The sequence below is a fragment of the Grus americana genome, chromosome 2 (genome assembly GCF_028858705.1).
Source record: "Grus americana isolate bGruAme1 chromosome 2, bGruAme1.mat, whole genome shotgun sequence".
Lineage (NCBI taxonomy): Eukaryota > Metazoa > Chordata > Aves > Gruiformes > Gruidae > Grus > Grus americana.
Window position 1 is genome coordinate 46940223 of NC_072853.1, and position 26343 is coordinate 46966565.

Consider the following 26343-nt stretch of genomic DNA (forward strand, 5'->3'; position numbering starts at 1 on the left):
CATTTATCTTAGTAAAAGTAAATTGCAAGTGCAGTGATCAGCTGTTGAGCAGTGGTCTTTGTGGAATTACTTGGTCATCCAGACTGATCATAGAACACACAGGTTAGCTTATTGCTTCCCAAATATCAAATAAAAATAAAAACTGAAGAGGATAGCCTAAGTCTGACTTGAACAATAGAGGCAATGAGCACAGAACAAAACATGTCAGAAGTAAAGGGCTTTTTTCCCAGAAAATTATACAGCTAGAATAAAAATTATAGAGTTGTTCAGAATAAAAGAAATGCAGCAAATAATATATTTTACCCATACAAAGTTTATTTTTGCATTGAAATGCAGTGTTTTGAAGGCAATATCCAAATATCACAACGCTCCTTTAATCCAGAGCTATATGAATCTTATTTTGCCAAAATATGCTAGAGAACAGAGAAATCTTTGCGGCTTAAATTGCTCTGAGATTTCTGTATAGCCTCTTTGCAGAAAAACTAACCTGCAATGTAATGTGAGAAAAGAAAAGTAGCAACTAAGGAGATTCAGACTGAATGTCTATCTTTATTCCCAGGTGAACAGAAAGCTCCATGACTTGTGTCCAAATATTTCGAAAGCATCAGTGCAAGGGAGTGACAGGTATTAAAGACACCCCCTACCTTCCCCAATTACATGAACTATCAGAGTGAAGAAAACTTTTTTTTCCCCTCTGCTACAATTTTTATTTTTGTTCCCCTCAACTGCAATCTAGTCTTCTATGGGATGTAACAGCACTTTAAAATCTGAAGTGTGAAGGTCATGAACTGAATTAACTCAAAGGCTAAAAATAATTTTAAAAATCTAGTACCAATATTAATACAGCCGTTAAAATGAACTCTGTGTAACTGTTTGTGTATATGAAGGGTTTCGGGGGATGGAAAACGTGAAAGATTTTCTCTGATGCCGACTGTAGTATAATTTGAAGTGCCTTGTAATCCCTGGATGTCCTGCAAGGTTCTGCCCGTGCACTCGGAAACGTTATTCTGTCACTGGGAGAGATAGGCAGGTGAGACTCTCCAGCTAGGTCTCAGCTGCGGATGCCAGGAGCCCTGCCGGGTCCCTGTGTGCGTGCCCAGCTGCCACCCGATGGCAGGACCAGGAGGGACCGTCCTCACACCCTGCCCTTGGGCTGCACTGGGGGAAAAGCCCAAAACGCCAGCAAAAAGAGAAGCAAGAGAAGCACGGTGCATTCAACAGGCTCCCCGGTCTGAACAGCTGAGGGACCGGGATTGTTGGCAGCACCGCAAAAGTACCTGCCGTGCTGCTTGTACCCAGGCTGGGAGATGCGGGGCCTGTTCTCACCACTGCTGTGGGACTGCACGTAAAGGGGGGCATGTTCCTATATTTCCGCCTGTCCTCTCTGATGTCTGCTCTCACCCATCCTGAGTGCAGTCAGCAGGATCACTTTCTCACCGTGTCTGCACGCTGTGTGCCTCCAGTGTTGCCTGGGCTTTCATGCTCTACTGTTCACAGCAAAAACAGTGAAGGTTTTCTGCTGAGACAACAGTCAGTACAAAGCACTACCAGAAAACCCCCAAGCAAAAGCCACCCTCAACAACAAAAGAGAATTCAGGGTGCACAAAACAAGCCTATGCTATTAACAGCATTGTGTGAATAACTTTTCTACCTCTACCCTCTGTACAGTAATACCAAAAGGTTTTAAGAAGCACTCCAAATGCCTGAGCCTGACCCTGAGAGGCTAAAAATCTTAACAGAAATTGCACGTGGAATTCCTTTTCTTTCATAAGCTTCAGAAACACTTTCTTTGAAATCCCTAGTGCTCTTCCATCAAACAATGCGGAGGTGAATAAATGTAGCGAAGAGCAAAGGTATTGAGGCAGATTCTTCTCTGCCATTCATTGCACTGTACAGCCGCTTGCATCTGCACCACAAGTTCAAAGTTTGAATAGAAACTCCATCGTTGTCTGACAAAGACTTTACACTCCGTATCAAAAAGCACCCATTCACATTCTCAACACTATTTTTTTTCTCTCCAAGAAGAAAGTTTTCAAACATAAATCATATTTCTCAAAGCCACTGCCAGCACCCAAGCGCTCCCCACGAAGACAGTTAACTGCACCCTACCCGTAGAAATGATGCTCCTCCGATCGCTTGCTCTGTTCCCTGCTTCTTCTGCCTCAGAGTGCTCAGATCAGATCCTGCCCCAGAGAAAAAGCAGAGTCAAAGGCTTGGGATACTCAGAGTCGAGTCCTGGAGTCAGGCTGCAGGAGGATCAAGGAGTACTGGGCTGAAGCAGCATGGAAGGGAGACATATCAAAGTGTGCTATTGCTCAACCATCACGCACAGGTAATTGAGAGCATCTTAATTTGAAACTGCTGGTCACCATCTGGTGATAAAATAAGGAGACACCGAGTGAGGTAAAGCAAGCTTGGGCATACCAGGGTATTTTACTTACACTACATAATGAAACCCATTGTCACCTCCATTCATACTGTCGGGTCTTTCCCAGTTTAGCAGTTTAATAGTTTGTGTTAGCTTTGTCTCTCCTTTGCTTCAATTAAAAGCTGATTTCATCTTTCCAACAGACTGCATCGCACACATGTGCACGTAACCTTCCAATTTGACACTTCTAATATGGAAGGAAATTTAGTGGAAAAGAGATCAGCTGACACCTACAAAGTTGTGCGACTCCTAAAAACAGGCACAGAAGACAGCCATTGGGATGAGTATGTTAAACAAGGTAGAATTAAAGGGTTAAAAAAAGACAGGACTCTGGCTCTCTCCGTACTTCACAACTCTTATGTGTGTATTTATGAATCCTGGGACAGTGGCAAAATTAGGCCTAGCTGACCTTTAAAATAATGAATAATTTCCTAACATTGCGAGATGTTTTAAATATCCATAACAGCTTTAAACACCCACAGTGCTTTGCTTCTAATTATTTTTGCTACATATGAAATATTTGAGGAAAATGTATATGATATCTTTAATTTGTTAATTACCAGCTGGCTCCTGCCGTGCATTATTAAGCTACTATGGCAGTGACTAATGCCTCTGACAATACTAAATTACCAACAATACCTTGTGGATGAATGTGACTTGAGCAGCCTAGGAAGGACTAGCTGCAGGTGTTTATTTTCAGATAAAGATGGTTTATGAACCCAGGCATAAGACAACAAACATTAAATAGCACATGCACAAGTCCTGAGGAGAAAGGCTGCACCCCAAGCGCTGTGTGTTGCCTACCCCGTGGGACTGCCATGCTCCGTGGCCGGAGTAACCCGGGTGTTTGCGTCCCATGGTGTTTGCTCGCAGGACAGATGTGGAGAAGCAAGACTACCCAGGATTTCTCTCCAGCGGTATTTTAGGCACAGTGGGCACCCTGCAGCTGTGGCCCCCTGCTCGGTGACTTCGGTAGGGGTGCTGGATGTGCAGAGGCAGTGCCGTACCACGCACCAATGTTCAGGACTCCTCCACTTCCAACCCGGCGGTCCCAAAGGCTCCCGCCGTTTCAGAGGCTCGGTGTCAGTGTGAGTTTGTGCACCTCAGTAGAGCCAGGCCCTACGCCATCCCTTCAGGCATATCAGTAATTCTCTGATGTGAAGCACGCGAGGGAACTCCCGCCAAAGTGAAGGCAGGCTGCAGCCGTTCCCTTCAGCATGCGAAAGGCAGGGCTGCTCAGCTGCGAAGGACGTCAGGCAGGGGGCCTGGGGGTCTGGGGCATGGCAGGCACTTTGCATTGGGGAAGATGAAGGAAACATGACTGCTCATAAAAGGTCCCTCTGCACAGTTGCAGTCCAGGCACAGCCCTTTTCCTCTCACCTCTGAATACAAGTCTTCTTTTTTCCTTTTTTTTTTTTCAGTCAAAGCACTTTCTGCCAAATTGACTAGATTAATAACACTATAGCTTGGACAGAAACTTACACGTATTAGTACTAAGTGTGTTAAATAACGTTACTCTTCTTTCCAAATCCTCCTGGAGTGGTTAAGAAAGCCAGTCTTCTCTTGTGCGGTTGCATTATAAAATTGCTGAACAAACCTATTCTGCTGTAACGTGAAGGGACACATTTTCTTCCCTGCTGTAAGTAGGTCAATGAAAACACGATGTTGTGAGGATGAAACTGTTTCTCTCCATCTCTTCCCCCTAATGGCAGTTTCAAATCATTCCGATTTAATTATGTTTCTAGTGTTAGCTATAATAACGTTGCATGGTTATTAACAACTGATATATTGGTGGTCCTAAAGTTTGGGGTTTGTGCTTATTCTAGCCTCAGGTATTCGCATGCAATTCCTACACAGGGCACGTCATTGCACAGTTTAGAAAAGCCTGCAGAGAAATCTGGATGTGAAATGCAACAATGCACTACGAGGCACAAAATTTTAACTCTCAGCTCTGAGATTCACACTGAGCTTTTACATCGATGAGATCTCTTTTTGAGGATGAAATTCTGATCACTCTAAATCTAAAGTAGCTACACTGTGAACAGTGAACTTGCTCTGAATTAATACTGGCATAAACAAAGCCAGAGTATTTTCAGTGGAACTATTCCAATTCATAGCACCTGGAGACCTCTCTGCATGCACTTCATCAGGAGGGATTAACCAGTAGCTGGAGAAACATTTAACTTGCAGTTATAGGTATCTGAATACTAAATACAATTAAAGGCCACCGGCAATAAAAAATACATTTTGGGGGAGAACTGCCCTCCCCAGAACAGAAAAAGGAAAAAAGTTACATTACACTAAAGAGAATATAGAATGCCTAAAGCCTAACCAAATTAAATTTTAGAAAACAAAATAGGTGTTGCTTTTATACTGACTGCCTCTATTTTAGAACAGATGGTGTAAATTAGTTTTGTTGACATTATCTGAAAAAAGGAAAAAGTAATTAATTCACCTCATGTAATGCCTGTTGTAAACTCTCACTCACCCACACAGGCACTCCAAAGGCCCTTTCTGCAAGCAAATGTTTGCCATAGCAAAGGTTACACGCTCTTACAGCCCACTCCTTACATCCTTGTCCCGCAAACAAGAGGCCTGCCTAGGACAGTAAAGCTGGGCACATACAAGTGGACACCACTCTGTCCTCAGTGTGAAATTTTTACCCTATAAAAACCCATGACTTCAAAGGGGACTCGGATTTCATCCTAAGAATCCAATTACGTGCTTCAAATTTAGGATGGGCTGTCAAGTGCCAGCTGACAGAGTGATGTTCCCAAGTATTTCAGGACAATGATATCTGAGCTGAAGTGCAAAGCCAGCTGTTTATGCCTCAACCACTTACCTAAGGAACATTTCAAAATGAGGAAATTATATGATGATGAAGTGCCTCTGCACCTCAGCAAAACGCATCCCACTCTGCAGAGAGATCTTTCCAACCAGAATTTAGAAAACATGTCTTTCATTAAGAAAATAATTCCATGTGCAGTATTATCACCAGTATCACCAAATCATAAGGATGGTAGAAAAGATATGTAACCCACCTCCCACTGTGAGATAAAGTCAGATACACTTCACTCATGTTTGTTAAAGCCATTCCTAACGCCTCCAGTGATGGAGACTCCACGAGATCCACTAGCAGTGTATTTCAGGGATAACATTTTCCTAGGGTTTACCTCATCTTTCTTGTTTCACTCTAGACCCGTTTGTCTACAGCACAGAAAATAGATTTCTGGCCTCCTCTTTGCAACAGCCTGTTCTGTGCTATCTGTGCTTGAAAAACTGCCTGTCTCCTACTTGCTCCCCAGCAGGCTGCTCTTGTTTAGGCACAGCAAATGTAAACCTTTCAGGGTTTTCCCCTGGGACATGCCCTCTGGATCTCTGGTCATTTTTACTGCCCTCCTCTCCCACTTCCAAATTCATGCCAATTCATGTTCAACTGGAGATCCACAGTAACCCCCATCCCTTCCTGAAGAGCTGCTGTCTCACCAGTTGTTCCCCCGACTGGGCTGGTCTCAAGAGCTACCAGCAGGCAGCTCAGTGAACACCACCACTGCTCGCCTTGCACGCCTGGTGAGCCAAGCATGCCCTCACGAAAGGCATCGAGTTGTGTGTAGTTCTTAATGAGCACACAGTGAAAAATACTGCAAATCCAGCAAGGACCAGGGCCAATATTTGCATAACCTTCTCCTCTTTTTATTTGCCTGCTCTATCTGCCAGGGGCAGGGTGGAAAAATGATTAGGATCATTTCTTCCAAGGCTGAGATACCCAATTTTACTTCCTTGCTCTATATCAAGTCTGTCAGTATATGCAGTCATGCCTAATACAAGCCCAACAAGTCATCTAGGATGGTATACAACAGAAAAAGGATAGGACTAAATGACCTGTGAAATAGGTATAGCCATACCTGGCTAGTCTGAGGTTGCTTTCTGGCAAAGCTTGGTTTCTCTTGGACATAACACAGTGATGACTTATTTACTACTTTACATGCACAGTTACAAAATCTGAGGACTTGTGCACAAGGAAATTATTTCCACTTTCAGGAAAAGTGAGTCTATCCACTTACTTGAGGCCTTTTTCATACAGAGAACACTCTTTTAATGTGGGTGCGTATTAAACAGTGTAACAGCAAAGACTAAGCCCATTTAGTCCAAGTTACCACTGAGTTCTGAGTAACTGTGCGTGAGTCTCAGCAGACACCTATTCACCTTTCAGTGAAAATGCACCATCCTGCGAAGCGTTCACCTAAGCCTGGAAACTTTTTTTTAAAAAAGGGCTTTCAACTCTAGCACTTTTAATACTATTCAGGAATATATCATCGGATTTAAGGTAGATGAAGAACTTACATTTGCTTGGATTCTTCTCAACCATCAGATACTTGATTTATTTATTTAGCTGTACGATTTCTGAAATTGTATTTACTGTCTCCCAGACTCACATAATTGCTTCTTGTCATCATCATTTTAGCAAGTTTCCTCTGCTTACATCCACTTCCTACTATAAAACTTCTTTCAGTTGCTCTTCTAAATTTTATGCTTGACCTGAAATTTTACATACCAGGTATGAGAGTCAAGCTGAATGTATTACTTATACATTTTCAGCAATTTTCAAAGCTAAAGTTACTGAAAAGAAATAGTTTTACCTGTGCTAAAAAAAAATCCTTTATAAATCCTTTGCTGAGAAGCATTCATTCCTCCATGCTTTCACACAAAAACTTGAAGTCTGCCAGGCAGGTACAACTGTTATCTTTCTGCCTCTATCAGCAAACAGCCATTGAATTTATTAACAAAAGGCGTATTTCATCTACCTCCAAGGATGGTTCACGGGGAACTTTCGAGCTTACAAGTGCAAGTGATTGCTTTACCAGCTGAAGGTCTGACCCTGGCTGATGACTTCTGTTTTGAACTGACATGGGTCTGTGTGAGACATGCTCAGGGGGCTTCTTGCAAGCCACATGCAACTTTTTGTATTTGAAAATGTGTCTTCTCCAGAAATTTTCTCCCTAACTGAGACTCAGAGGAGATGGAGCAAGGACTTTCGCTGAATTACCACTTCTGGATATGCTGCCAGCCTGCCCTGGTTCCTGTTACTACGTGTCCAATGTGTCAGCCAAAAATTCATCCAACTCTGCGAAGTGCATTACCAATTGCCTGGCAGGTGGCAGACAGAGGTGGGAAGCCAGGATGCAGAACAGGTTGTAGGGGAAGTAACATGATAGCTGGCATTTTCAGAAGTTTTTGGTGGTTTTTTTTAAAGAAAATCATGACCTGCTTATAGAATAGCCTGGCAAAGTACCTGGCTTGACTCTCAGCTCCGTTAAGCTCTGCTTGCATTCCTGTACAGCATAATATAATTTGTACCTGCATTAAATTGCTGTGATTTATTTTCCCTAATAAGACATACAAATTGATCAAACTTTTAAGGACAAAAATAAAACTATAAAACACTTTGCGTTTTGTTTGATCTGTTTGGAAACATTTTGTTTGTGGATATTCAAAGAAAAGTGAAACATTTGTAATTGTAATAGCAATTTAAAATACACATCAAATACCAAGATAAATGCTTTCCAACTTGGATCTATGATGTGCCTTTTTTCCTGTGTCTTAGCCTGCAAAAGACTGGCCAGGTCTCCTAGATTAAATTTAATTTCTCAAGTAGGTGAGGAAGCTTTCAGTTACACCAATTAGTTCGGACTCCATGCTAAAAGAGTGACAAGGTTGCAGAATTATCAACTCAAAAGTTAGAAAATGTTTAAATTGATGTGTTGCCTTTGTAATCTAATGCATTTTTTTACAGGTAAAGTTAGTCATTCTGAAGTCAATTTATAGGAAAAAAAGACTGGTCTAAAAGCAAGTAATGGATTATATTTCCATATCACACAAATGATACAGTAGCTCTCTTGATCCAATAAAAATGAGTTGTGAATAAAAAAAGGGGGGGGGGGGAGACACACAACAGAAACACGATAGCCAAACTACCATTGCTTTATAAATCTGAAAGAATCAAAAGTGTTTCCTGATATTGTTCCAATGTCACATTAAGAATGAACATGGACTGAAAAGGTAGTAATTACTAGAAAACATATACTCTCATTAAACTGTATATTTAAAAAAATGTAGCAGGAACAGATAAGATTACTAACTAGTTCTATCTGCAGCTGTTATTTGGTAATGAGTACTCAAGGACAACTTCACTCCAAGCATGTTCTTCTGGGCTTTGCCTGTGCTTACTTTCATGGTGCTAAAAGAACTAGTCACTAGCTGTCAATAAATTGTTTTTAAAGCATACATGCTCAGAAAGTTCTCTGTCCCTGCTTCATTTTTCTTATTTTTTTTTCCCTGAGGTTCCACTGAGAACAAATGTTCTTACAAATATACAAGGAGATATTTTATACCTGAGTAGTCTTATCCTTACAAAAGATATAGAAGAAAATAAGAATGCAGTACTTAGATACCACTTTTCATCCCTTGATCTCAGAGCACTTCAGAGAACTGGGCAAATATTACACTCTCAGAAAAGGATACGTCAAGCCCCCTACGTGACTTGTCAAAGATCACAGGCACAGAAGCCGATTTGTTCCCTCCACTGCCCTAGGGAGGGTTATGTTCAGCAAACAGCTACCATCATGCCAACAAATAAATTAATAAATAAAGATTCATTATTTCCACTGCTTTTCTATCTCTTCTGTATTATTTTATTACTCAGCGTACACTCCCCAGTTCAGGTTTGAGAGTCAAACGCAGCCAGAGGCCATACAATTGGTTCAGACACAGGAAAGACACAGTGAAACTTGGTTTCCTGTAATACCCCCCTGCCAGTTTTCTCGAGACTATTAGGTACTGGGCATTCTCTCAACTACCACAGCTGCAATTAGATGCATTTTTAAGCATCCTATTAGTGGGAAGTATCACTGTGTTTCCAGGTAAAGTCACTTCATACAGTAATAATTAGCTCAGGAAATACTTTGTTCCTTCATACACCAGAAGCCAGAATCAATAGTAAGTACAGGAGGTCTGACACTGCTCAGACTGGCGACTTCCCTGGATCTCCGCTTGTAGACTCAGGTGATAACATGGCTGCATAGGATGTCATAATTTCATTAGTTTTGGTTGGGGGTGTTTTGGGGTTTTTTTTACAGAACTACAAAAATTACAGAATTGAGGTTTTCTACAGCGTGGTGCATTGTATAAGCCATTGCCTGTCACACTCTGCCAAAACAAATTAGCTGCTGTCGCTGGGAGCGGATTCATTAGGACCCAAAGGGAATTATATCACTGTGAGTTCATTCTAGGTACTTTTGAGCTCAGAAAAATGCCAACATATTCTCAGGGAACCTTTGGGAAACAGTCCTTAAGCTCTTTACCAAGTGGCTCCTGATGACACCCTTATTTTCTTATTTTTGGCAGAATAATAACTGCAAAAAGCTTTAAGTTGAGGCTAGAAAGAAAATTTACAAAGGGAAAAAAAAGATCATGACAGAAAGAAAGAAAATGGGAACCATATACAATACTGTGAAGTCTAGCAAGGAAGGATTTTAACACCCATATGTGTATCCCTGCCACTGGTTTTATGGGGGTTTACAAAGAAAGAAGTGTAGGATTTATTAAAGGAAAAAATGTTGCAAACCCATTGTCACCTCAGAAAGCATGATTTTTCTGAACTCTTTGTGACAGAGTCACTTACAACTTAATGGTAACAGAAAGGGAGGGACCGTGATCTGCCTGCTCCGAGAGCAGACGTGTCACTAACCATGACAAAGCAGAGCTTGTCCCTACGCGACACCGAACAACCAGCTCCTCGGAGCTGGGAAGTGTGGCACACACTAGTGGTGAACACCGTACCAGCATCAGAGTAGCATCTCAGCCACTCACACAGTATCCAAAACCAGGAGGAACCAATGCTTCAGCTGCAGGCCTGTGCTCCCCTCATCAATGATCTGTCCCCTGCTTGATCTCCCTGAAGACCAGGGCCTCCGTGAACTCTCCTCTCTCTGCAGTAGCAAGAGGCAGATGCTGGGGGCAGGCCCCCTTTCACCCTCCCATCCCCTCTGTCCCAGCAGCACTTCTCCATCTCCCCCTGTGAGGGGTTAGTGGGGGTCCTGGGAAAGAGGAGGGAGGGAGGAAAGGCTGCAGTGAGGCAAGAAGTCCGGGAGATCAAGGAGAAGAGAGTGTCACCACCCCCAGCAACACCTTGTTACAAAAGCCTTTGAGAAAAAGATGTCTTCCTCTCTCTCCTTCCTCTCTCCTCACTTCCCAACAAATCCCAGTTGCCTGAGGAGCATAGGGCTAGTGGGGGAGAAGGGGACAGGGAGAGGAGAGAGAGGAGAGAGAGGAGAGAGAGAGGTCCTAGCCCCTATGTCCTGCCCCAATAAAGCTACCACACCCTTACCCAAAAGCCTCAGCAGTATTGCGCTGTTGTGTGGTACCATCATCACAGAATACACATGGTAGCATATTCACCCTAACCGCGCAAAATTCACCCTAACAGCTGGCCAAGGATTTTCTGTTTCAGAAAATACACCAACATTATAATAATATATAAACTATATCAAATGCAGCAACATTTTCTATGGGAAAATCAGTTTATTGAAGATTTTCCATTTACTGCTAGGACAATTAGAAGATGTTATTTCAAACGGATCAGATACACCAGAATATATTTTTTAAAGTCAATCCAATACTGCGCTGTCGTTCCTTACCCTAGGAACTCCCTGTTCCTGGGTCAGATGCTCTTTGCCTTCCAGGAATGAGGTTCCTCAGGCTGCTTCACTTCCCAGAATACAAAGCAGGTTCCCTACTGACAAAGCTCTCCAGTGCCCCTTGGACATTTCATTATGGGAGAAGGGTCTCAGATAACGAAATGGGAACATCACGGTCCTGAACTATAACTTCTGAAAAGCAATACACTGTGGTAGGGAAATGCAATTTCATTTTGAACTGACTCAGGAATTTCCCATGGAACATTAATTCTATTTTCTGCTCACCTCTGAATGTCAGTGTATTCTTCTCTTGCAGTTTAGGAAGCTTATAAAAGGTGCAGCGAACCTCTACTTTCAAATCTGTGGATTCCTCCTCCCGCCTGCCTTTTGCCATAGCCCTGGGGAGGGTGTGCGTCATCTGAAAACAGAAGCCTATTGTGCCAAGCCTTATCAGAGGCAATGCCTAGCCCGAGGACCAGCTATCTAGATACCTAACACAGGAAAGTCATAAAGGTATTTCCACCCCCTTCAGGTCTGCAGAGGCTCTGAGAGCTCACAGGACTTGCCCGAAGCTGCAGAGGATCCTGTGCAAGAGCCAGAAACTAAACACAGCTTTACGAAGCCCCACTGCAAGTTTTTACTCATCTTGACACATTTTGTCTCAAAGTTCTTCCACTTCAACACCAAAACAAATATTACAGTGATACCTTAATGTAAGTAACTGTTGGCCTGGAAATTTAACACGGGATTGAAGTGTTTAGCTAGTCTGCGCTAGCTAAAAGAACACCCAACTAGTACAAACTGTAACAGAACTGGCTTGAACATCATTTCTCACCCCTGCAGTTGTTTTTTTTTTCCAGATTTACCTTAAAAGTTATATATTTCCTTGTCCGTCCCCTACGTTTAACCATGCAGAAAACACTTCACAGCAGATTTGCTCACCCAAATAAACCCAGATGTTTTGCAAAATTTGGGTAAGCTGATCAACAGGGATGAACTTGATCAAATGGAAGAAAGATAACAAAACATACCAGATACATCATCTTTCCTTCAAACAGAGGATACATTTCTATTTTAGTTCACCCGGTTCCATGTATTTTGCAAGGCACAGACTGACATTACATGAGTCTCTTCAGCACTGATATCTATAACCAAAAATGTTAGGCGTTTCAGTTATCCGCAGACAGCACCTACTTCCTACAGTTATTATGGGCAGTACTAACACGTCAGGAATGCTGAGTATGTTTGGGTGAAATGCCACCAAATCCAAAGTTAGGACCTCCTCTACTATGAGTGTAAAACACGCGTGCCCAGAATAAAAGGTAAAAATGATGCTGGCATTTAGGTGACTCTCATTCAAAGCACAGACTCAGATGAAACTCTAAGAATACAAGTTCTTACTATATGACAAATACTACATATAACTTTCCACTCAGTTTCTGATTTCAAAACCCTTTTGGTCATAGGAACACCACAACTTCACCACAAATATTTAAGAAAGAGTCTGAAAATACTGTTGATCAATGAAGTGATGTATCCACTAGATACTGAAATTGCTTCTGATAAGTTGTAGAAAGAACACAACAGCCTCAATCTTTTTTTTACTCACAATTCACTATTTAAAAGTGAAAACTATGAGGGGAATGTGCATGTTTTTTAATTACTGATAGAAGGACTTTGTTCAGAGAAAACAAAAGGGTCAAAAGGTTAAAAAAAAATCAAAACTGAATGCCATGTAAAGGCATTATTTGGGAACAAACAAACAGGAAGGTTAAATTTAATTAACCCTGTGTTGTGATCAAATTCACACATTAGGAAATAGCAGATAAGTGAAACCACAGCCAAACAAGCATGCAAAAACATTCATTACATCCTCTCTAACATGGAAAACAACTCGCTTTTCAACTTTGTAATAATAAGCAGCATTTCAAACACCATATCCCACTGATGAAGAGCAAAGGTACATTACAAAATGCAGCTGCTAGTAAAACAGCACTCAAAACTGTAATGGTAAGATTATTAAAGCTGAAGACTCCCTAGGTACACCAAAACGAGTAACCTTGTGAGTTAACACTTCACTGAGGAATAAAGTTCAAATAATCCGTGTGGGTAAAACGGGGGAATAAATCACACGGGGAAAGCCCTATGCGAATATCTACCTCACCCTACAGACTGCGGAGTGCTCTGAGAGCAGAAGCAAAGCCCAGAGGAACCACCCTAATAAACGTATGCAAAGGCAAGCTTCCTACTTACCCTATGGTCTGCACCATGATCTCTTTTGCCACTTTAGTAATTCCAACGAAGCCAGAATTATGTTATTTTTAAGGGAATATTAGAGTCGTTAGAGGAGGCAGAGGCAAGCTGACAAGCAGAGCTTTGCAAGAAGCCAGGCGGAGAGGGATGAATTTAAACCCTGGCTCAAGATGCTGTGTATTCTGCGTCTATCTTTAACTTGTAAATGATTTGGTTTCACATTCCTCTGAAGTCCTGCTGGCAGATGCCTTTGCGGAGCTTTACCAATCGCAGGCACCCGGGCCCCCTCCCCTCTTCTCTCCCTCCCTCCCTCCCTCTCCTCCTCCCTTCCCTCCCTCCCTCTCCCCCAAGCCTGCCACTCCACCCCCATCTCCCCCATCCCCTCCTCTCCTCTCTGCCACACACACACACACACACAGCGGGTTTGGCAGGCAGGATTTCACTGACTTCCAACCGCGGCTGCCCGCAGCAGGGAAGCTGCCAGCGCCGCCCCGCCAGCCTGCCGCAGCGCCGGAGCCGCCGCCGGGCACCAGCGCCCGCACGCCGGCTCCCCGGGAGCCCTCCGCTCCCCGCCACCAGCCCTGCCGGCAGCTCCGCACGGTGCCTTCGAAACTCTGCTGTGCCTCGGCCTGCTTCTGTCCGGCGCGGAGCTACCTGCAATTACTGCTTGTGCCCGATGAGGCAAACTCTTTGGGTTTGAATCCTGCAGTCACCGATTAAATCGCAGTGGGAAATAGGATGGGAAGAAAGGCTGTTCCGAACGCAACCGGCCTGAGGGGCGCGAGGGCTGGGGCTCGGAAGGTACGAAGAAGCATTTCACCCTCCTTCATATCAAGCTTCCACAGACTCGTATTTGGATGTTTAGAGCACTTCTGCTTGTGCAGATGACTTCGTTGAGGATCGGCATATAAAAAAAAAAAAAATATATATATATATATAAAATTACCAGATCCTAAACACAAAGTTTCTAAACACCCACTCTTAGAAAAATTGTGGCTCCTTACAATAACAATGCATTGCAATGTTTTTCAGAAGTCAGACTTTGAAATAACTAGACTACTGATTAATGGCAGCATTCAAGGTGATTGAAGTGGGGAAAAAGTCCTTTCAGATAACCCACACAGTCAGTATCACTACCAGAGACTTCAGGAGTCAATGTAGACACAACCCCCTGGCTCTTAATATCAGCCTTTCGAAGCAGCCCTGGTTTTAGTTTGTAAATGTGCATTCAGTTGAATACTGCTTGCCATCAAGGCTGCCTTATCTCAGACATAGGAGGGAATGAATTATTGAACACTTTCAGCTGAAACTGGAAAATACCAATTGACGATCACACCAATTCAAACAGAATCACATGGCAAACGTCTCTGATCTACAGTCTTTGGCCTTTGTCTGGGCTGCTGCCGACAGGTTCATAGCCAGGGATGCAGCCAAGCAAGCAGCAGGCACAGGCCGGGGCAGGAGGGGCAAGGTCAAGCTGTGCCCGGAATCACGTAGCTAAAAAACATGGCTTATAAATGCCTTGCCAATGCCCTGTTTGTTGAGGCATTACACTTTTTAGAGCACCAGTGTTGAGAAGCTGGACTGATTTAGTAGTAAAAGTAATCAAGCATTTACTTCAGCCTAACAAAGGAAACAGCTCAAACTTGGAAAGGCCTAAAGAGGGGGGTAAAAGAATCATCCAAAGGGCTGTATCTCAGTGCCCATCAATCACAGAATCACAGAATCATTTGGTTAGAAAAGACCCTTAATATCAGTGAGTCCAACTGTCAACCTAGCACTGCCAAGCCCACCACTAAACCATGTCCCTGAGCACCATGTCTACACATCTTTTAAATACCTCCAGGGATGGTGACTCCACCACTTCCCTGGGCAGCCTGTTCCAATGATTGACAACCCTTTCAGTGAAGAAGTTTTTCCTAATATCCAATCTAAGCCTCCCCTGGCACAACTTGAGGCCATTTTGTCTTGTTCTATTACTTGTTACTTGGGAGAAGAGACCAACACCCACCTGGCTACAACCTCCTTTCAGGGAGTTGTAGAGAACAATAAGGTCTCCCTTCAGCCTCCTCTTCTCCAGGCTAAACCACCCCAGTTCCCTCAGCTGCTCCTCATCAGACTTGTTCTCTAGACCCTTCCCCAGCTTCGTTGCCCTTCTCTGGACACGCTCCAGCCCCTCAGTGTCTTTCTGGCCCAAAACTGAACACAGTACTCGAGGTGCGGCCTCACCAGTGCCAAGAACAGGGGGACAATCACTTCCCTGGTCCTGCTGGCCACACTGTTTCTGATACAAGCCAGGATGCTGTTGGCCCCCTTGGCCACCTGGGCACACTGCTGGCTCATATTCAGCCAGCTATTGACCAATACCCTCAGGTCCTTTTCCACCAGGCAGCTTTCCAGCCACTCTTCCCCAAGCCTGTAGCATTGCATGGGGTTGTTGTGACCCAAGTGCAGGACCCAGCACTGAGCCTTGTTGAACCTCATACAATTGGCCTCGGCCCATTGATCCAGCCTGTCCAGATCCCTCTGTAGAGCCTTCCTCCTACCCTCAAGCTGATCAACGCTCCTGTCCAACTTGGTGTCATCTGCAAACTGACTGAGGGTGCACTTGATCCCCTCGTCCAGATCATTGATAAAGCTATTAAAGAGAACTGGCCCCAGTACTGAGCCCTGGGGAACACCACTTGTGACCGGCCACCAACTCGATTTAACTCCATTCACCACAACTCTTTGGGCCCAGCCATCCAGCCAGCTTTTCACCCAGCGAAGCGTAAGCCTGTCCAAGCCATGAGCAGCCAGTTTCTCCAGGAGAATGCTGTGGGAAACGGTCTCAAAGGCTTTACTAATGTCTAGGTAGACAACATCCACAGCCTTTCCCTCACCCACTAAGGAGGAACAAAGTAAGCCTGCACTTCATCTCCTGCCAGCTACTCTTCATGATGCTGTTTGATACCATACATATAAATATGTGTTTGGTAACACACACATATAATATGTAAACTTAGACAAAAAGAGTAACTCCATAGCCATTTTCATGGTCAGTCCCACAGGCAGGAAGGCAAGAGCTCCTCTTAACCTGGAGTCAGCTCAGGTTCATGGGCCTGGAAAAGTTGTCAGAAACATACAAATACTAAAGATGACTCCTGAAAATTCAAAATATTTGTTTTGAATCACTAACCTTGGTTACTATTAGCAAAGCCAGACCTCAGTATGTTTAATGCCTGCCTTCCAGAGCACTTAAAAAACTCCAGCAAGAGAAAAACATGCCATGGACTTCCTGCCAGACAAGGAGGAAGTCACTTTGCTTCTCCTTTGCCTCAGGTCCTAAAACTCTCAATTGCTGATACAACGGTTTAGGGAATGTGTCTATTATTCAGTTTTAGGAGCTGCAGTGAATTGCAGGAAGGCTGCCTGGCACCGCTTTCCGATAGAGCCACCTCTAACACTGCTGGTCTACAGATCTCTCTGAGCAAAGAAAGTCACTGAGCCACAGCGTCTCCCATTCAAATGGAGCAACTTCATAGAATGCAGTGAGAATATCATACCTCAAATCAGGGGTTTTTTCAATTGTTTTGTAAGGATGTCAGACTTGAAGGGCAGATAATCACTAGAAGCGGAGACCAAATGTTAACCTTAGGTCTTTAAAAGCACAGTGCTTCAGATACTCAGAGAGACAAAAGAGAAAGAACAAAGAAAAGTCATGCTTTTGTGGCTGAGGGCTCCTTTTTAATTAGGGCAACAAGGAAGGAAGGAAGAAGCTCCCCATGGAAGAAGGTGTGATGGACAAATGTGGTGATTCAGAAGTGCAGTCATGAACAGGAAGGATTAAGACTGAACTGTTTCTAGGACTGCAGTATACCTCTAGAGAGTGCTTAACTGTGGGGAAAAACAAAGGCAGGGAAATCCAAAGAAGCACGTCCACACTTTTATCTAAACTTGTGTACTTCCCTTACTAGATATGGGGAAAAAGAGATTGGGTTTTGGATTCTCTAAAAGAACACTTAAAGTGTTTGCTTCCCATGTCTCTTAAGAGGTTATTTATAAACTTAAGAGTATGTGGGGGGTGGAGCTTTGGAAAACAGGATGCTGGAAATTACTGGGAAACCTTCAATGTCAACATAGGCAGCATGATCCCATTCCCATGAATGGGACAGTCAGGTCATATGTCCAAAAACTGTATCACGTCAGCCAAAAGAGAAGACAGGTGTCCAGTTTCCTCAGATGAAGAGATGTGCAATAATGCCAGTGTCTAATGTCCAACACAAAGTATACAGCTGGGAGAGATTTACCACAGCTGTGAAAGGGAATACTACTCTTTCTCTCTCAGCAGGGTCTGTTGCTTAAAACCATCAGCAAATGTAATAGATCAGGGACCTCTGTGGCATTAGATTTGTGATATATGAATACATATTAATAGCAAGTTCTTGTGCAGGAGCGGGAGCTGGAGCTGGCATGGGAGCAGAGAGGAGGGGAGAGTAATTTGGTACCAGTGACAAGTGTAAATAGATAACATATTTGGAGCCATGTGACTTCCTACCCATTCCCGATTTAGCCCAGTGCCTAAGAGGCATGGTCTGTCCCTTCACGTTTAGCTATTTTTAATGTGCACAAAATTTGCTCTTTGTCTTCCCTTGTCTGTCAGGGTCTTGAATTCATTTGTCTTGGCAGTCTTAACATTTGGGCTTACTGGGACAAGCGACGTCTTCTACCCCATGGGCTCAGTCCTTCTAGGTCTTACTCAGAGTATTTCCTGCTCTTAGGAATGATCCCGTTAACCTCTGCAGATGATTTCAGCACAGGTTAGTTTGAGAGTAAGAGCTTTGAGTGGGGGACTACCATTGCATTGACAGGAACGCAGTTCCTGCCTGTCATGGTGGATCCAGCACACCGACTTTATTCCATATTACTCGATCTACACACCCGTCACCCCCCGAGCCTACTCAGCTACGTGTTTATACCACAAGCCCTCTCCAACATGTTCCAACAGACAGGGTTTGGCCAAGCATTGACCCATGAGTTGCTTCTCTCCCACCTATCACTATTTTACTGGAAGAGATGGGGAACACTGAAGCTGGTGGGGGGCTCTCGGTAGCCCCCCACCCCCCCCAGCACCCACTGCCGTGCTGTCACCACGACGCGGCGTCTGGCATGACAGGGTATGTTTGCTCTGGAAGGCAACCCAGGTCACTGAGATGGGCTCACACAGGGCAAAGCACTGCCCTGATCCCCCAACGCAGAGTCTGACTGCTCCAAAGAAATTTATTCCAACACCTTCCTCGCCAAGTCTAATCCTCCTGCTGTTTTCAGGAGGGTGACTGGATAACAAGAGGAAGCTCAGTCACTAAAAATATTCAGATGGGTTAGCTCCGCTATGTGCAAAACATATTCAGATTGCTTGAATTCTTTGTAAGCATTAATAAAGTAAATGGGGGATACACTCAGTACATACTCCATGAGCAGTTTTGCAGCAACGGAGGATCTTCTGTCCTGGCTTTTCTGTTCTTGATTTCTACGTTTCTGTGATTCAAGCTATGTGGGAAGAAGGGAGATCGTCCATGGTCATATATGTAAGCTTTGGGAAGAAATCATATTTTCAGTCAATCCATTTTACTGAATAAAGGAAAAAATCCATTATTTCCTTTTGAACATTTCTTTCCTTTTTCCTACATCTTGTATTTATAGTTTCGTAGAGGTTTTTGGACAAACCCATGGTTTAAACCAGTGTTTATCATCCTATATAAGCACATCACATTTACAATAGCCAGGATATAAAGGCTTTGGCTTTATTTTTGTACACAAGAACAAAGTATGAGCATTAATTATTAAGAATTAAGCAACTTATGAAAAACTCTGTCCACTTGCCTTGTTCACTGCAAAATCAAACCATTATTTACCAGATGCATTTTCAAGTTTACTTGAAAAACACCTAAGAGGAGAACTAGAACAATTCTGCTGCCATTTATGTTCAATCCAAACACTAAATACAGGAGAAAGACTACTCTTTTTGTTAGATGTCCAAACTGATCAGCAAAATGAAGATCTCTGAGATATAATAAAAGAGAACTTTATAAAAAATTAGGTTTTGTAGGTAAATGGTTTAATTTTACACACTGAAAGGAAAAATATTTTTCTAAAAATAAGAAAACCTAATCCCACACAGTGCTGAGCCCTGGAAAAGTCTTTCCTGGCCTGACGGTGCTCATGGATAAATAAAAAAGCTGCATCATCCATTATTGGTCCTCTACCTGAAAACACTGAACTTGAAAGGTTTGAAGTGACAGCTATAGTTCATTAAAGTTGCTTGGTGAGCAGTACATCTAATGAAGATTGTTTTCCTAAGGATTTATGATCCTTTGTTATTGACTGCTCCCAACAACAGTAATCCCCGTTTCCTCTAAACTCTCATGACCACTCCTGCCCCTCAGGACATGAGCGTTGCCCACTTGCACTTTCAGCTTCCCTTAATGTACCGTGCAACCAACCTGTGCCACCATCTCCACAATAATCCTTTTCATTTCCCCAGGTCATGCAGCTGGTTCAGACCCGTACGTACTCAGCCAGCACACGTGGGAGCTGTTTCAAAAGGGGAATTTTGCCTGTCCTGTCCTGTCCTGTCCTGTCCTGTCCTTACTGGGGTGCTACCTTGAATCCTACTTTACGAGAGTCAAGGAGAATCACAGCATGGCTGAGATTTCTTGCCTTGTGTTAAATTCAGCAGAAGGTGTCTAATGAGGTCAAAACTACTGGCTGTGGCCAGAAGCCTCAGACAAACAAACATAGCATGATTGTGTTCCCTCTGAAAGCCAAACTCAGAAGGAAAATAAACACACACATCCCACATGCCAGCTATAAAGATTCATAACACAGCCTTCGCTCCAGCATGATACTGTCTTTGTCTCCTCAGTGGTAAGAACCCTCTACTGCTTTGAAGGCTTCATGTCTGCTCTAACTGAGTATACAAAAGGTAGTGAAGACTGCTAATTAAGAGAGCTCATTGCAGCCTGCTCCTGAAAAGAATAAAAGAAACATTTGCGAAAGTAAAGATCGCAACACCAAAATTTGTCTTGTCACAACTTTCTTTTGAAATTAATGTCCTTATTCCTGAAATTATGAAATTAATTGAGTATTTTTGTTATGGAAATGGCTCTGTTATCCTGTCTCACTCCAGCACCTTGGTTTCATTGCAGTGCTATATTCTGCACTGAAAAAGGTTTCCAGTAAGTTATTTCATAAAAATGCCACAAACGTTATGTATTTATATTTGCCTGGACAGACAACCACAGGCCTTTCGTGGAAATTTGGCCAATGCCTAACGTGTGCGTGCAGGCAGACATGCATGTGGATGGAGTGACACACACGCTTTTTTCAGAACTGGAAGAGGATAATCTATGAAACAGATTCTCTGTTCAGTTGAGCCAAAGGTAGGAACAATCCCCTTTCATTCATCTCACATACCACCAAAAAACCCTCCTGCTCTAAAATAAAACTCACTTTATTCCACTCTCCAGATTAAAAACTTGGGAAAAAGAGGAAATTACTTCTCTTTTTTTAAGAAAAAAATTACATAACAAGAACACAGAAGAAAGCCTGGAAATCTCAGAAACTGCTATATATTAATGCTCTCGCTGGTGCATTAATATATAGGCCAACACCAGGAATCCCATCAGATCAGTTATGTAAAAGCAAGCAGCATCTGACTTGCTCTCTGAAATGCATCAGAGCTTTGCAGGGGCTGGGGGGGGTCCCTGCCACACAGCCCTCTCCTTCCCCCTCCTTCCCTCTCCATCCTGGCGCTAAGGCACGCACAGACCCCTCAGGCTTGGGGGGTCTCTGTGCTGCTGGGGCAGGTACAGGTACGGACAGATGGGGAGGTTAGATCAGCCGGAGGGGCTGGGGCGAGAGCACGCAGGGTGAGACGGCGTGGGAGAAGCTTGTCCTACTGCTCCCTCTGCTGTACCCATCCTGTGGAGAAATCCCAAACGTCAGCGCGAGAAGCTGGGATAAGGGGTGGCAGCTCTCAGCAAGCGATCTGCAGGTAGCACAGACCCAGACAGACTTGGGAAAGGGATAAAGTCACGGCTGATGAGGACGAAATCACCACCACACTCAGGAGATGGCACAACATGGACCTTTGCGCATTTAACTTATCACATCTTTTTTGGTCTGTACTTGCCAGTGTTATCCTTATGCTTCCAGAACAGCACAGGAAAATAATGCCTCTCCTTGGGCACGATCGTCTCGGATGGATGTCAGGATTGGCTGCAGAGAAAGGCCCACGAAGCTCCCCAACCAGGGTTACCGGCAGCAGCCCAGCGCCACGTTAGGCAATGCAGGCAGCGAACACCTCCCGCACCCTGGTGCACCACAGGCAGCAACCGGGAAAAACACCCCACCTGTGAGTCACATTAGTGTTGCACTCAATTTAAACAACATGAAGCATAGGTAAAATAGGGAAAAGGGGAAAAATGACTTATGGAGTTAATTCATCATGTGGGAATTACCAATCTGACTGTCAGAGAGAACGGGGATTTTTTTAACCCACGACCACCTGAACACAACTCCAGTCAATAATCCCACCCTGTATGCTGTTGCTGAGGGCTGAGAAATTGGCAGCACGGTGCAGCACCTGTAAAAGACATTTGCAGCTGCCCTGAAAGTCTTTCTTTGAACATAGTGAAAACTTGTACCCCAAGAAAAATACATATTTTCAAATGCTCAAACATTGCAATGTGCGTTTTGCAATCTTCAGAACAATTTTTCAGTTACTCTACGATTTCCTTTTAGCACTGATTTATGGAAATTCAAACTAGAGTAGAAACCATCTCCAAGGAAGAAATCCCTCTCAAGCACTTTTCCCTGAGAAGGTGCACACTCATCAGAATAGGGAGGAATAATGAGAAGCATCAGCACCTTCAGGAAAAGCAGACAGTTTCCATAAGAAAAGAAGTGATGAAACACTGAAAGGCTGGAATGCAACGTCTAGGACTTGGTGACTTTGAAAGACCCATCATACACTCATCTTAAACCTTCTAGAGAATTTCAGGAACTTTACACAACTTTTACTAGAAACAAACCAAAAAACCCCTCATAATACCAATATGAAATTTTAAAAAATCAATCAGCGAATTTCCAGAAAGGCAATGTTAACAGATTAACTGCATTCCCTTTTCCTACATGCCCTAAGTATTACTTCCTTTTATATTATAGAACATCTACCAGCTAATGAAAATACTGGAAAGCGGACTTGATGATATAACATGGTGATAAAGTGAATTACATTTAAATGTCAATGGGATCTATGGAACAGAGCAAAGTTGGAAGAAACTCATTCAGTAATTTTAAAGTTGTGAATTAGCATGGCATTTTCAAATGCACTTGGTCATGACCTAATTCTGCTCTAAATTCTTCAATTTTAGTTTTTGCAAAGCTATACGAGCCATGCAATACTACAGTAGTATGAGAACGAGCGCTGCAGAAGTATTGAGTCCTGCTGAAAAATCCCACCCCTAAATGAGTGGCTCCAGCAAAGGAATGAGACATGACAATTTAGGGCAGAATCCAGCCCATTCTTTTCAAAGGCAGTACTCCAAATTTACATAAATGCAAACAAATGCAGTTTAGCCTCAGGTCTGACTCAGTGTACCTAATTCACACTTGCCCAGTTTAAATGGAAGAAGCTGGAATGGAGCTGAAAATATAAACTACTAACTTCCACAGGAAAATTGAGATACTGAAAAGCATTTAATCTGTAGTAATCCAGGAATAATTACAAATTGACATTGTCCTGTGAAGTGTCATGACAAACAGCCCACAAATATACAACGTGTATGGTGCAGAGACCGAGCACAGGTCTGGACATAACCTACTCTCCATCTGTTATCACAAAGCTGCTTTGAATAAACTTGCTCCTTATTATAGCACCTCCTCCCATCTCTCTGAGTTCATCACGTTTATCCCCAAATAAAAGAAAAAAATTTTTTGCTTTGTTCAGAGTAGCACAGGCTTTATCTAAGAGCCTCAGACATTACAGCATAAATTATTTGTACTTCTTGCTACAAAAAGTCTTGCTCCAGGACTTTGTGACTGAACACTGACTACCTGAGGGAAATCAAATTAACAGCAGCTGAGACAGAACTATTAAAGGCATGTTTTCCCCTATGTACAGTACTCTGGTAACGTATCCACAGGCACCAAGAGGGTGAGGATAAAGCAAGGACATTTCTCTGAACCATCACTATCTTTCACATTACTGTCTATTTTTGTGAGGGAGCCATGGACGTTGTGATATTGATAGGCACTGGGGTTCCTCAAGCCTCAACTCAAGCATGCAGATTTTACAGCCACGCACACTATGAAGACACTAGCTTCCAAAATAAATCAAGCAAGCTTTTTGCTTAAGACTACAGAGGTAATGGCAAGGTTGTTTCTGGTTGTAAGCGTAATAATGCAAGGAAGTGGTGCACCAAAAGCCTGTTTCCCCTGCGCTCTCTCCCCCTGCCCCGGAGCTCATGTCCCTCAGGAGGCACCATCCAGCCTCCAGGGAAAGGGAAGGGTTTGGGGTGGCACCCGGCCTCCTTCTGCACAACCTGCCAGGGCAAGATGCTCACAAAGGAGCTGTACTCGCCCCCTGCATTAACTCCTGTGCAGTGAGGGAGATGACACCTCTGCTGTTTTCAGAGGAGGGCAAAGACACATTGTCAAAATGTTCAGGATGATGGGGATGGCTTTTGTAATTGGGAATACTGCTCTGAGCTGCAGGCAGTCATGGGGTACTTGTGTCATGGAGACCACCACGCCATGCTCATGCTGCTCAGGCATTACCCGAGAGGTGAATATGGCAGAGGCAGCATGGGCTCACAGTTAAACACCATGCTAGCAGTGGTAGGAGACCTCATCAGGTCTCAGTTCTGCCACAGATTTGTTCGGTGAATTTGGGAATTTACAAATTTACTTCATCCCTCCCACTTTTTATCTGTTTTGTCTACCTAGCCTTCAGTGGTTTTATGATGGGTGTCATGTCACAAGGTGCTTTGAGCAACTAAAACTTTGAGCTGGGACCTCCTAGCACTACTATGACTACAATATTGAAAATTGTTTAGGGAGCATTTTTATTCCATTTAGTAAATGGAAAAACTAACTAAGTAAAAGAAGAAAAAACACAGCTTCCTTCAAAAGCCTCTTTAATCAACCCCAGAATCTGAATCAATGCTGAGCGCAAAGATTTAAATTTGGCTTAATGAAAACTGAATAGATGAAAAAACAACAAAAGAAGTCTCTTTGCAAAAGGTATGGATTCAACCTATCCAGTAAATAATTAAAGCTCCTCTCTGTTCCCTTCCACTTTCTATTTTAAGGCTTTTCATTATATGGGATCAAAGTCAGCTTGAGTTGGAGTGAGTTAGACAAATCCATCACGGAGACAGAATGAATGTATGATCTCATCCCCTGTGACAGCAGCCCGACGGTACCACCTGTTTGAACTCCCGCTCGTACCACTTCTGATGACACTGGCAATGTCAAGCATACTGCTCGAAATTCAAGGGGGTGTGCGGAAACTCTCTCCACCCAAGCAAGCAAAATGAAACGACTGTAAATCTGGCATCAGGGATGCTACAGGCAGTGCTAGCAATGGGGCTGCAAGAAGAGCAGCCACAGAAAGGGTTCAGACCCTGGGAACATAAATCACCAGGCGTCTCAGGAAATCAGCTGTATGAAGAAAGACTGATTTTTGTTTGGAGAGGAGGCAAATGAGGAGAGAGATGATGAATGTAGGATAGCTGTATAAAAATTATAAATATTAAAAAGAAGGGAAATGAAACATTCTTATTTATTTTCTCATAACAGAAGAAAAAGAATGCGCTACAGCCAAAAGACAAAATAATTAACGAGATACGGAAGAAAAGTTAAACAGGGAGTTTAAAACTGACATGCAAATTTAAAAGAGATTAAGGAAAATTCTCTTCTACCTTTTTAAACTTAAAGCATAGTTTACCCTGTGGAGTTGTCTGCAGCATAATATAATTGGGACCAAAAAGGACTATAAAAAATATTCATTAGATTGTTAATGAATTCCTGCATGTTCCCATTAGAAACTCATTTGTTTTAAAAAGAAAGAATATAATCCTTAATGAACCTTGCTTTTTTTAAGCAATAGAAGACAAACATTTATACTTCCTGACACAAGCAATGATTAAATGTCAGGGATTAAGACATTCCCCTTAAGGGGAATCCCCAAGGATTAAGAAAATTCCCCTTTTGTCACATTCCACAACTGTGGACTGGCCAGTTCCTGAGCTCTGGCAGGAGCAATGTACTCAGTCAGATCCAACACACACCAATGTTTGGTTAACACTAAAGCTCAATCAAGAGATTTCTGTCTGAAACTTTTGTTTAAGAAAAAAGACTACAGCCTTGGGAGTGCACCATAAAACTTTGCTTTCTAAGCCGTTTTTTGCTTTGACTGCCAGTAGCTAGCAGCACTCGAAGGCAGCAAGCATACATCAACTCGACTTGCTTTGGTGTGTAAAAACACTATGGCCTAGATTCGGGCCAAGATACATCATTTCACTTCTTTGAGCTGCTTGACATGTTCAATGCAAACTTGACTTCTGGTCTGCCAGTGCATTGAGAGTACTTGCAGTCCTAGGAGTTGCAGGGTCTTCTGGCTGATGAAACTTGCTGCTACACTGTGGTATGAGTCAAATTGTAAAATTATTACAGACATAAAAAAAAAAAATCTCACTGCTGTGAAATTTATGCAATTCATTTCTCAGAGTCTACTAAGATGAAAACAAAGAAGCAGTTTAGCACACTACTAGCTGAAAGAGCTATTTCAAATCATGCTCTAGATTAAGACTGCATAGCAGGACCTTTTCCCAGTGAGAAAATGCACCCTGGGGATGAGTAGAAGACCCAAACAGCAATGTTCTCCTGGGTGACCTCATTAGCATCTGATGTGTGGGAACA

General features: G+C 43.1%; 1 protein-coding gene across 18 annotated transcripts in view; it reads right to left on the bottom strand.

The window, feature by feature from the left end:
* DTNA (dystrobrevin alpha) overlaps positions 1-26343 on the bottom strand; it is a 231605-nt gene that overhangs the window by 171904 nt on the left and 33358 nt on the right. For 14 of the 18 annotated variants that reach the window (XM_054815388.1, XM_054815385.1, XM_054815387.1 and 11 more), the window contains exon 1: positions 13378-13580. The exons of 2 other annotated variants lie outside the window; for them this stretch is intronic. In XM_054815388.1, coding sequence (XP_054671363.1) covers positions 13378-13394 — 17 coding nt within the window. In that variant the 5' untranslated portion in view covers positions 13395-13580. Of the gene's footprint in view, positions 1-2109; positions 2184-12155; positions 12177-13377; positions 13581-26343 lie in introns of those variants that run through there. 2 more of the 18 variants (XM_054815373.1, XM_054815376.1) reach the window with 2 other exon arrangements.